The 11,613-nt window shown below is 37.4% G+C and overlaps 1 protein-coding gene across 6 annotated transcripts; it reads right to left on the bottom strand.

Moving 5' to 3' along the window:
• Nucleotides 1-368: 368 nt before the first annotated feature.
• On the bottom strand, nucleotides 369-10,323 carry LOC103708576 (putative GPI-anchored protein At1g61900). 6 transcript variants are annotated; one of them, XR_015972507.1, is made up of 8 exons: nucleotides 10,091-10,294; nucleotides 9,973-10,021; nucleotides 7,670-7,822; nucleotides 5,289-6,143; nucleotides 4,519-4,764; nucleotides 4,170-4,327; nucleotides 3,946-3,993; nucleotides 369-950 (listed from the first exon to the last, which is right to left on the bottom strand). XR_015972507.1 is itself a non-coding variant. In XM_088709522.1 (8 exons), exons 2-8 carry the CDS (start codon nucleotides 7,701-7,703, stop codon nucleotides 883-885), a joined length of 1,407 nt encoding a protein of 468 aa, XP_088565648.1. In that variant the 5' UTR covers nucleotides 7,704-7,822; nucleotides 10,091-10,313; the 3' UTR covers nucleotides 369-882. The 6 variants fall into 6 exon arrangements, 3 of the variants coding, with proteins under 3 accessions (XP_088565648.1, XP_088565647.1, XP_088565646.1); XM_088709522.1 differs by lacking the exon at nucleotides 9,973-10,021 and adding an exon at nucleotides 4,398-4,412 and having other exon boundaries at nucleotides 4,170-4,310; nucleotides 10,091-10,313; XM_088709521.1 differs by lacking the exon at nucleotides 9,973-10,021 and adding an exon at nucleotides 4,398-4,412 and having other exon boundaries at nucleotides 4,170-4,310; nucleotides 7,670-9,592; nucleotides 10,091-10,271.
• Between the last annotated feature and the right edge of the window lie 1,290 nt (nucleotides 10,324-11,613).

Below are 11,613 nucleotides of genomic sequence, written 5' to 3'. Positions count from 1 at the left end.
GAGGAGAAGCATGTTTAAGCTAAATGGGGGGGGGGGGGGGGGGGGGGGGGGGGGGGGGGGTGCTCGCTAATGTTGGTTGAGCAGAAATGGCATGAACCGCCATGTCGAAAAACATGGCGGAAAAGGAAGAAAAAACTAACATAAGGATTGTTTCTTTTACTGGTGAGTTGATATATGGTGATAGCAAATGATCACTGGATGGTGATGGCTGCCGATAGTTCATTCCCTAGCTCTCATTTCAGTTGGTCATGGTCGAATGTGTAACGATGAGTTTTAGCATTGATCACAATCGTCAAATCAGAACATAATTCCAGTGCCCTATAGCATTTCAATTCATCTGTGACTCTATAATACTGGCGAGAAAGGCATGAAGAACAAGCAGCAGCAGCAGCAGCTAGCTATATGATTTGATTATATCACCTTGATCACCCAGAGAATATTACACAGTAGCTGGGTCCAAGATGGTTTTGTTGGAGATGAATTTTCAGCATCAGTGTAATATGTCATTCTGCGCCCAAAACTACCAAAAATGAAATGAATAAAAAAACCTGAATCAAGGCCAACAACTTCCACTCCAACAAGCCCAACAATCCTGCATGCTTTCTAGGCTAACAAGATCCCAGAGAACAACAATGGCAGAGATGGCCTCAAAGGAGAGAGAACACATTTTGGCCTGCTTTCTATTCACAAAGAGCCTCGGGATCACTCGTGTTTTCTTCATTCCAAGAACACTGGTGTAGCCGTATCCCCAGATAAAACAATGCCCACAAAGTACATCAAAAAGGAGTCGACTCGCTCAACGTAGTGATGGACGTCCCAGGAAAGGGATCTCCCAGCCCCTGCAATATCTGCTGGCTATAACTTTGAAACCGAGACCATGCTTCAAAACAAGAAGCTGTACACCAAATACAGAAGGGGAATCAAAGTTCTCACTTCGATGCCACAGCTACCTGAGAGGGGGAAACATCAAGCTGTCAGTGATCTTGGAACAGAGCCTGAGTTTGATATGAATTAAATAACTGAGAGTCTGTTTAGCAGAAAATAAGGGTTCTTAGGTCTATAAAACAGAACAATTCACAGATTATAGAACTGGACATGGAGCCGCCAACTTGCAACATTGGTAGCAGGTATATATGACTTCTGATTATTCATTAAATCAGAAAACTCAAAAAACTTTGCACATCGACAAAAAAGATAAATAGCTTACGAAAATATATGCAACCCCTTCAAACTATGTATTAAGTGATTTCTAACAAAGTTATACCTGTTACATCCTTACATAGAAAAATAAGGACAAATTGGTGAGAGTGAGCTGGTAAAATGACAAAAACCTAGGTTGCCTATTTAGGAGTATATTGTAGAATCCAGCAGGTTCAAGTATTAATGGAGAAAAGATGGAAGGAAATGAGATACCACACCAGATGGAGTATTAAAGTTCTATCCGTCCCTCTGATTACACTGACTTCCATCAACCACAGCTAGTCCGTTGTAACTCAAACTCTCATATTGTCATCCCATCCATGACCAAACATTGGCTTCACAAATGTTACTACAGTCACTCCTTTGAAACAGGCTATCCCTCATATACCACTAGCATCTATCTTAATCCAACATATAATTCCCAACCCAGTACAACTAAAAGTCTAAAACTCTAGACAGAAAACTACAGTTAAAGCCCAAAATCTAATCCAAGTCCCGAATATGCTTCCAACAGCCCCACTTAATCTAAACTTTGTTGTGCAATGAAATGCCATAGGGTTTTGGCAGTATAAGGAGCATTTGCCAAATCGTCGAGTCAGTGATCATGCCACATGATCAAACTCAACCACCAGTACTCAAGAAGCTTCATGTCTTCTGTGATCGGTTATGCACCATGGATATAACATGAACAATTTGCACAAAAAATTTCAATTTGAGCTAGTGCCATGTCCCATTGTTGGTCATGATTTCATGCACCCTATTGATCAGTGCCTATTACATCCAAAGCATCAACTTTTAAACTTGCATCTCCTCGTCAGCAGGAGTTTCCACCAGCAATTACTTTCCTCACATGCTCCAAATCTGAAGGAATATCTTCAGTTACACTGAGACCATCTTCACTCATAAGTTTCTTAGGTTCATCCACATGTTGAAGTAGATCTCTAAACTTTTATGCATCAGCGCTAGTTATCTTGCTGGATTAAAAATATGTGTAAATTTGATCATATGATTGAATCTGAAGTAAATTGAAGCTTAAATAAATATCAGATCTCATTTTAGATTAGACTTTCTGAAATGAGAGAAGATGATGTTTGATAAAATCCACAGTTACAATGATGAATCATTTCCTGATCGGTAAGATGTTGGATATGGTGAACAAGCATGCTTCAAGTTTAAAAAATCATTAAAACAACACTGATTTGTACTGCTTCATTCAACTCACTAATATGTTACAACATTTCTTTCCTCTTAAGCGTTCTTCGCTGGCCAAGACAGTCCAGTTCTTTCCTTTCTCGGAATATATTTCCCCATCTATCCTTATAAAAATAATATCACCTAGGATTCCACTGGATAATCATGATGCAAGGCCTTATTAGAAAACAAAAGAAACTGACAGTGTTCTCTAAATATCACCTTAAGCCAGTCATAAGTTTCCTTGAACTCCTAAAAATTGTTGCTGCTTATCCTTGCCTGCAAAAAGATACTTTGCATGTTGAAGTTTTACAAACATGCAGAAGTCTTTACTTCTACCTCCTATTTGAATGCCACTGCTTCTCTTGAAAAGGGGACATCGGTCCCAATTATTTTAAAACTTGGCTGCCAACGCTGATGAGATAACAATCAGATTTTTTTTCCAATATACTGAGCAGTCCATAAAATTCAATGATGTAATCCAGTTAGAGAAGAATTACATATGTTAGAATCTAACTACTTGGTCTAATCTTTCCTTTGGAAATAACCAAAAAAAAAAAAAAACTTTTCTTTTTAATGAATACTCCACCATTTGAACAATTCCAGAATTTAAAAATAGCGTGCATGTGGAAACACCTATTAAAATACGACTTCTACCAATTAAAAAGTAAACCACTCAAATTTTAATATCTACATGGGATAAAGTTATAGTCAGTCACCCTAAAAGAAACCTAACATACATGATATACAATTCAAGCATGAGCTACATGGTCCATAACTTTCCAAGATTTTTTCCATAAAAATTCAATAGCATTGACCATTTACTGAGCGTAACAAGGTGATAATCATCATTGCCAATAAGCTTTAACCCACTTATCTGCTTTTGGTTATGCATCTTTCTTCCATTACAACCCTGTATAAAAGTCGATCCTATTTACCATGAGGATTTTTCAGATATCCTGTTCCCCTTTTTAGTCTTCTTCACAAATCTGGGCCCTCTCTCTACCAATGCACTACCATTACAAGTAAGCATACATCTGAACTCAATAGTCCTTACTTCGATACTATGCTAGAGACCATGAGTGGAGAGATAATCTTCATTTAAATTTCCTGATTTGCAACAAGGATGCTAGGGCAGGAAACGGAGTAGAAGTTCAAAAACAAAAGGAGACAACAATAAGTTTATGTTGCTCAAGGTTCCAAGAGGCAAACAGAAAGGTGGCTGGTGCAAGATCATTTTCAACACCATAAATTAGTAATCCTCTTCTAAGTTTTGCAACTACACCAGGTGTAAAGAAAGGTAGTCATATAGGACATCAGTCTTCAACATGATTTGCTCAAAATGGTCAGACCTAGCCATATAATCCCTGCATCCTATAAGCATAACCCAAAAAAGGCCTCCAAAAATAAATTCCTATGAGATAGAATACAATATAATGCAACTATAACAGTTGCAAGCACAAATATAGTATAGATGATGTCAGTTTGAGGAGAAAATGACATATATGAAAACATCAATAGCACACAATACTGATATCATCCAGTACAATGTACCTGAGCTTCTAGAGGTCTGGGGTATTGGTAATGCAGGCAATGACATCTCTGTAAATGCAAGAAGCCAGATCAGAAAATTAGTTTCAAAGTTATGAAAATCATCAATCTTGCATTGTTTTAATTATTGTTGGGTAAGTTGGGATTTATCTCATGAAAGCGAAACTACCAGTAACACTGTCCTAACTCCTAATTGTTACAAGCTAAAAACTCAATATTTTACTCACCAGGAGCACAAAGAGACAGGGATGAAAGAGAGGATGAGGACGGCCATGGTGCAGCAATATTGTCACTCAAGTCACATGTAAAGCTAAATCCTGTAACATTATCAAGTACAATGTCTGCTGGTAAACTCCGAAGCAGACAACCTGCATTCAAATAAGTGCTATAGGTAAAGATGATAATACCGTAGGAAAAGTACCGGGAAGACAATAATTAAAAAGTTTAAAGCAAACCTTGTTGCCCATATGCTGCTCCAATCGCATAGCACAGATCAACATAAGCAGAATAATGCTAGAGATTAGTCACAATTCAGAGGGCTTAAGTAAAAAAGTTAATAAGAAATGACAAACACACCTTGAAGGCTGAAGTCTTTCAAGTCAACATCACAAAGTTCATATACATTTGACATAACACCACCTTTCTGTAGCATTGACCCAAAGAGTGTTGCACAGTTGATGGCTTGCCTATTTGTTATCAGCATCTGTTTTTGTATTGCAGCAATATAAGTATTTACTGAAGTACAGCACGAAGGATTTGGAGAAGCTGTATCACGGCATGCTTTGATAACTGATGAAGGCTCTTCAAATGTCAAAGGACAAACTACAAGAGTACAAACCAAATATCAGTGACATGTCATGAATTTTTGTTGTCATATCAACATTTTGTGAAGAAGAATCTCATGTTATGCTTTTATGAGTCATGAATATATTCCATTCAATATTAGGATTGTGAAATGCAGACAATCAATGCAAGAAATAGAATTAATGCAGCATCATTGCGCACATGCAGGGAAATGAGTGTTTAGAAGTGTAAGTGTGCAAGGGTATATAAAACTATACATCTATAAAATCCTAATTTTCCATTTAGTTTGTAGTTTTTCCTCATGTTTTTCTCATATAATTTTCTTATCCCATTGTTTTGGCATCAGCTTTTTCTTCAGTAGGGAGCAATACTGGGCTAATATTCAAGAATAATGTAAGATGCAATTAACATTTTTTGAAAGAGATAATATCTGGTTTCAAGAATTATATGTGTAGAGGTGGCAAAGGTGAAAAGCATGTCATACCATTGTAAGCAATGATAAATCCTCACTGTGGCCCTACAAAATACAAAATAGGACAAACCTTTGTTAACTTTGCAGCCAGATAATATCCGAAAAGCAGTGTTAGCAGCCTCTGCTGAGAGCTTCCTGGAAAGCCAAGCATATACCACCCCTTTACAATCATTGACAACATTGACCTCAGTGCCACTCCCAGGAATATTAGAATTCTCGAACATACTTGCACCTCCTAGAGAGATGCGAAGTGCAGCTTCCACGATTGCAGGTTGACAGACCGGCCTGCAGCACTCCTTAAGTGGGTCAACAGTGCTGCATGCATCTAGTAGTTTGCTTGTGTTGACTGTTTTCTCAAATGATGTAATATTCTTCAGAGGACATGAACCACCAGTAAGATTTGATGACTTCACAGAGCAAAGTGTAGGGATAGTACTGTTTGCTCCTCTGCTAGCTAATATACTAATGATATCTGAAAAACAATCATTAGCAGTAGCCTGATGCAGAACAAGAGTGTCAGATCCACTACTGTAAGTTCCTTGAAATATGTGCATCAAAGAATTAACCTGGGGGCAACAAACAACATTCCCGACTAATGCTGCTAGGGGTGCAGAACAGTCAGATGCAGTCTTGTCCACAATATCTGAGATTGAAGAAAAATTTACAGGGCATTTCCCAGTCAAAACTGGCTCATATGGGCTTGGAAAGGATGGATACATTGGTGATGGTGGTTCAAGAGGATATGGATTACGTGGAATGGCAGCAGGAGAGATGTCTATTGGATCAAACAGCCCAGTTGGTGGATCAGACAGCACAAATTTATCAGTAACATTGGGTTTCGGATTTAGTATTACTTTCTGTGATACTACTTGCTGGAAACCATATAAGCAAATTGCAAAAATGAGAATTTGACGATATAATACACCTGCAATACAACATATCTCTAATCAGCATGTATTGGGTTATCAAAATCAAGAAAACAGTAGATACATTAACCTTAGGAAACATGGTGTCTTGCACGCAGGGAAGAGGATAGCATGCTACATACACATATCATTGACCTGAAAACTGAACTCTGTAGCTACTAGCATTAAGTTGCATGTGAGAGAAGGATAGATGGCTGTGATTGGATAAACAAATTATCCCAGCAGAATAGAATTTGGGGGGGAGGGGCAGAAAGAGAGAGAGTTGTGAATCATAAGATGTCACAAATCCCAAGCTTCCACCAATCCATCACTTTTTTTTCTGACTTTCAAATATCATATTTTTCCTTTGCAGATGCAGTTTTTTGGAGTTCATTTGTGTTTTACCTACCAGGTCCAACTAGAACTTCCAATCTTTCTTTGTTTCTTTTTTTTTTTTTAAAGAACTTTCTAAGACTATTACTGATAGGACAAATCCCATCTTTCCTCAATGATAGCACTAATCCCATCTTTCTTTTCTTAGATGGACTAGCAACAGTACATTTTATCCGGGTTTTCCATCTTGCATGCAATCATGTGAGATGGTTGATTGAACATCCAATAACAAACACTGATCAATCATGTGAATTCTCATTATATATTGGTGCAGATAAATAGTATGTTGCAACAATTTCGTCACCAACAAATTTTGCAGAAACAAAACCACCTCGCATCAAAGCCACAAAATGTACCAATAAGTCTCAAATGTAAAAAATTATTTTGCATGTAAATATTAGATGTGTTCGCATTTATATAAGGATTTTGGCATACAACTTGGTTGATAGACATGTTAGACCACTATTTCTAGCATCTATGTGGAATCATGCATGTTTGTACCAATTTAAGTTTGCTGTCCAGGATCACAGATAATAGCTAATCGAATTATGTATTGACAATTGTTGTCAAAGAAAAACATGGTAAGTTTCCTGTAGAACTAGGAGACCTTCTAGCCATCAGCAAAATTTATCATATCCATGTGTACCCAGTATAAATACCACCAAACTACAAATGTTGCCTTCTTGTATTGATGAATATATATTGTTTGATGCATATACTAGCGTTGCCAATGAGGCACCATATTATTCTATTGAAGCATCTAGTAAATGATTTTATGTAAGCAACATTTTTTAATGAAGCTTCAATTTGATTTTTTGGTTAAAATGGGTCCAACCAGAACCTTTTATGTTGTTATTCATTCAATAGTTAGTAAAATATCTGCAGATCAATTTCTATTATGTCCTTAAAAAAATATCTATCCTAGCAAATAAAGAAATTAAAACCATTTAACTCAGATCCTCTCTTTAAATAGACAAACTGGTAAAACAAATGAGGAAAATACAACAGATAAATAATGACAAGGAACAAGAATAGGAAATGACAGTGCTCTGTTGACAGTTATGAAGTGACATTTTTTTTTTTTTGAATATGTAACTGGATTGAAAATTTCCATGAAAACAAACAATTTCACGATTTTCTTTCAGCCACTTACCATGAAGGTGAGAATCAGCATTAAGAGGCTCCATTTCCCCTTCAACCTTTTGATGACATAGATGCCTGCATGAAGAAGTGCCACAAGGCAACTGATTATTTGTTCACCAACACCCCCTAGTTCCAGTATACAGTGAAATGCCCTGTGGAGGACCTGCACCCACAAACTTTCAGGATGCAAAATACAGAGGGGTTTCTTCGTTCAAAGATATTTTACGAACAAGTAGTTGTAAAGATAATATCCTTTTATCTACTTACTCTTGATATCAATGAATTTATTGTTTACATCTAATAGGTAGTCAAGCTAATTATATTATTTAATGCTGGTTTATAGGGCAGCTTGATGAATTGATAGACTAAGACTTCAATTAAATTGATTCTCATGATATATCTCAATTTCACCGCTCATTGTTTCTGAATTCTCAGCGCTATCAGATAAAAGACTTAAGAAGCAGAATCAAGTAAGGTGGACAATGTGGAGATGCACAACTACAAGGATGCGATCATTAAACATAAATGATTCCATAGAGAAAATTTTGCAGAATTGCAGAAAGAAAACTAATGTTGCACGCATCAACAATTTGGGTAATAAAGAGCGTGTATATACATAAAACCAGGGCAGAAAAGCAGAAGATCTTGAGTATTTCTCCTAAAACTAGGAAAAGCAAAGCCAAGAATGAGCTCACTTCATGATTTAATAAGACAATAAGATACAGTGACTGGTACATTGATTGATGACAAATCATGGTACAATATAGAGATGATCATATCATGTATGATGAAACCAAGAGCTCAATGTGAAAAAACGGGCTTTCATTGGAGCTTAAAAACCTTTTAAGAAGACTATAACCCACTCGTCTCATAAAATATGCCTAATAGATGAAGGTCATTCCTTTCATAAAAGATTCCACCTTGTCATACTTCTTTTTCCTCTAGAATCTTTACAAGTTTAGAAAAGTAGTGGAGGATTGCTCCCTGTTGCGTGATCTTAAACTACAATAAATAGGGCCTCTTATCAACCAGTTGGTTTCTGAGATCTGTAGCAAGCCCCTCTCATATTCAGAGTTCCCTGGAAAGGAATTCAGAGTGAATTTTAAAAGTTTATCTTGGGTCAAAAGCTAACTACAGATATTTGCTCACTTCTTCCATGGAACCAGTGAACTAAGAGTTATGATCCATAATCAAACCCATATTGCTGGGTAAAGGATTAGATGATGATAGCTGAACCCCCTCCCCTTTCTCTCTATCCCCCTTCCTCTCTTGGAATTCTTCACAGCTTTGAATCATTGATTTCTTAAGGTTGCATTTTGTCGAACAGACATGACAATAAAGTATAACATTTGAATTGGTAATTGTTGCAAATTTTATTTTGAGTATTTTCTACCTATTCTGTAATTTTTGTGATCTAGGTAGTTTTAAGTGTATCTGCAGACTACCTCTCTGCCTCACACTCTCGAACATTGCCACAAACAAACCATTAACAGCCCGGTTTTGTCAACCAATTAAGTCTTCTAAAGGATCTTAAATGTCTCAGACCTCCGCTCAAAAAGAGTAATAAAAGAATAATTAAAGAAAAGACATAATTAACTTAGCTTTACCACAATATCGGGATGATTTCATCTAACTATACACTATGGGTTCACTGACCATACAAGAGAAAAGATCCAAGTGAAACCACTTATTAATATTAAAATCAGCCTCCAATTTTGCAATGAAAATGAAAATAATCTCCACCAAGACTCGCAAGAAATGAACAGTGCTGTGTTGCTGCAATCACGAAAAGAACATGTTGTTCTTGTCGTAGATCTCCCTACTCCGCTTGCGATCCCATTCACTCAGATCACCCTATTCATAATGTCATCATCAAGCTTGTGTTGGAAAGATCAAGCCTCTTTTCTCAAAACTTGGGGGAGCAAATTTTAATCTGCGGACAAACTTGAAAAAACTGCTCATGTTCTTTTTCTGCCGAATGCTGCTTTATCAATAAAGATAGCATATACAGCGAAATCTACTAAACAGAAAGAAAAACCAAAACTTTTCAACAGTCATCAAATATAAAACAGTGAAAAATAAAAAATAAACAGATAAATATGTAAGTAACGCAGCAAAAACTGCTGTCCACTAAAAAATACTAAAAAAATAACACTCCATATTTCAATGCAACAGTAACTCAGATTCCAAACTCATCATCAAGTCAAACATGTAACAGCTACAAAATCCTTTTTTACCACTAAAACCGCAGAAATGGTATAATGCAATGCAGGAAACCAGATTTTAGAACAAAAATGAGACAATAAAAACAACCATGTATCCTCCACTTCTGTTCTTTCCCCCACATTTCATCAATAAGTTCCTAGGACAAGAACAGGGGAAGAGATCAGCAAATTAGACAAATCTACAGCAGAGGGAACCATAAAAATACCTCCTATTTGCGATTTTTCCCCCACGAATCGAGCTCTAAATGTGGATTCCGAATCGCTCCCACTGAAACCCTTTTCACCTTCCACTTTCCCCAGCTACTTTCCCCTTTCCCAACCACAATTCTTTCTCTTTTTTATAATCTTCTATCGCTCTCTCTCCCCCACCACCCCCCTCTCCCTCCCTCTCTCTCTCGCTTTTAGCTTTCTTTTATTCCTGCGGGCTGCGGATGCCAACGGGAAATTTATTTCCGCTATCTAAATAATTGTCCGAACCGATTTCCCAAAATACCCCTACATTTGACCCCAAAATTACTGCAGTGGAACCGCCATTGGAAGCTGATGCGAGCGGTTACGACTTTGAGATTGATGTGAGGGATGAGTTTGGTTGCTTTGAGATTGATGAACCCAGGTGTATAGACCCCAAGCCAGAGCTGTGGTCCACCAGATGGACGGCAGATCTTTTCGTTTGGTCGTTTTGATGGGAAAGCCAACAACTTTGCTACGAATTTGGGTTTTGTACCCTTTAATGTAAGAGAATATTTGGGACCCAACTTTGTTATCAAATGAACGGTTGATGTTCTTCTATACCACAACCCAGCCATTCTTGTGCCACCCAAAATGAACCAATAATCTTGTGCCATGTAGCATGGAGCGTCTTTGGTACAATGATTGGGACGCGTAGGATTACTCTTTAATTTCACTGCTCCTGCCCTGGGATTCTGGGACGAGTCAAGGGTGTCGCAAAAGGCACTAGACCTTAAGACGCGGGGTTTAGTTAGTTCTTTCGGTTTAAAGAAAACAAACAAAATTATAGGGCACCCCTCAACTTAGCGTCTGCTTCAGAGATAACAACTCGACTTAAAAATATTTTGAATGGATCTTTCGAATTTCCCAACTGAACCTCCGGCTCCAGATCCATGGTGTCAGTCTACCATCACATATTACCTAAATACTCTCATCTTTTCCGAATAAATAAAAAGATTTGGGGTGCTTTCAGATCTGTGCGATGGATGATCCTTAAAGTGCTTTGAGGTCGGTGGAGATAGATGAATGAAGGAGTTTGGCGAGTTTTAAAATATGTGCGATGGGTGATCCTCGACTATAAGCCACGTACTAATATGCTCTGAGATCTGTGCAAGCGGATGAATGAAGGATTTCGGTGTGCTTTGAGATTTATGCGGTAGGTGATTCTTAATTATAGATCATGCATTAAGGGTGCTTTGAAATACATGGAGGTGAATGTATTAAAAGGTTCGGAGTACTTTGAGATTTGTGCAATGAGTGATCCTTCACTATAGGTCATAAACAAAGGATGCTTTTGATATCTTTATAGGTAGATGAAATGCAAGTATTAGGAGTGCTTTGAAATCTTTTGCGATGGATGATTCTTAATAATGGGTCATATACTAAGTGTGTTTTGAGATCTATGCAAGGGGATGAATAAATGGTTTCGATGTGCTTTAAGATTTGTACAAGGGATGATCCTTAACTTTGGGTCATATACTGAGGGTGCTTTAAGATCTAT

This window comes from Phoenix dactylifera, chromosome 13 (genome assembly GCF_051530095.1).
Source record: "Phoenix dactylifera cultivar Ajwa chromosome 13, Ajwa_hap1_PhDact_Kaust_v1.1, whole genome shotgun sequence".
Taxonomy (NCBI): domain Eukaryota; kingdom Viridiplantae; phylum Streptophyta; class Magnoliopsida; order Arecales; family Arecaceae; genus Phoenix; species Phoenix dactylifera.
The sequence above is the reverse complement of the archived record's forward strand: the minus strand, read 5'-3'. Positions and strand labels throughout refer to the sequence as shown.

What these genes read in the sequence shown, in the direction of transcription:
- LOC103708576 (XM_088709522.1), bottom strand. Translation starts at nt 7,703, where the DNA reads ATGGAGCCTCTTAATGCTGATTCTCACCTTCATG. An exon ending in CCTGTCTCTTTGTGCTCCTG is followed by an intron (nt 3,994 to 4,169) that starts GTGAGTAAAATA and finishes TTGCATTTACAG; the next exon opens with AGATGTCATTGCCTGCATTA. An exon ending in CCAGACCTCTAGAAGCTCAG is followed by an intron (nt 951 to 3,945) that starts GTACATTGTACT and finishes TCCCCCTCTCAG; the next exon opens with GTAGCTGTGGCATCGAAGTG.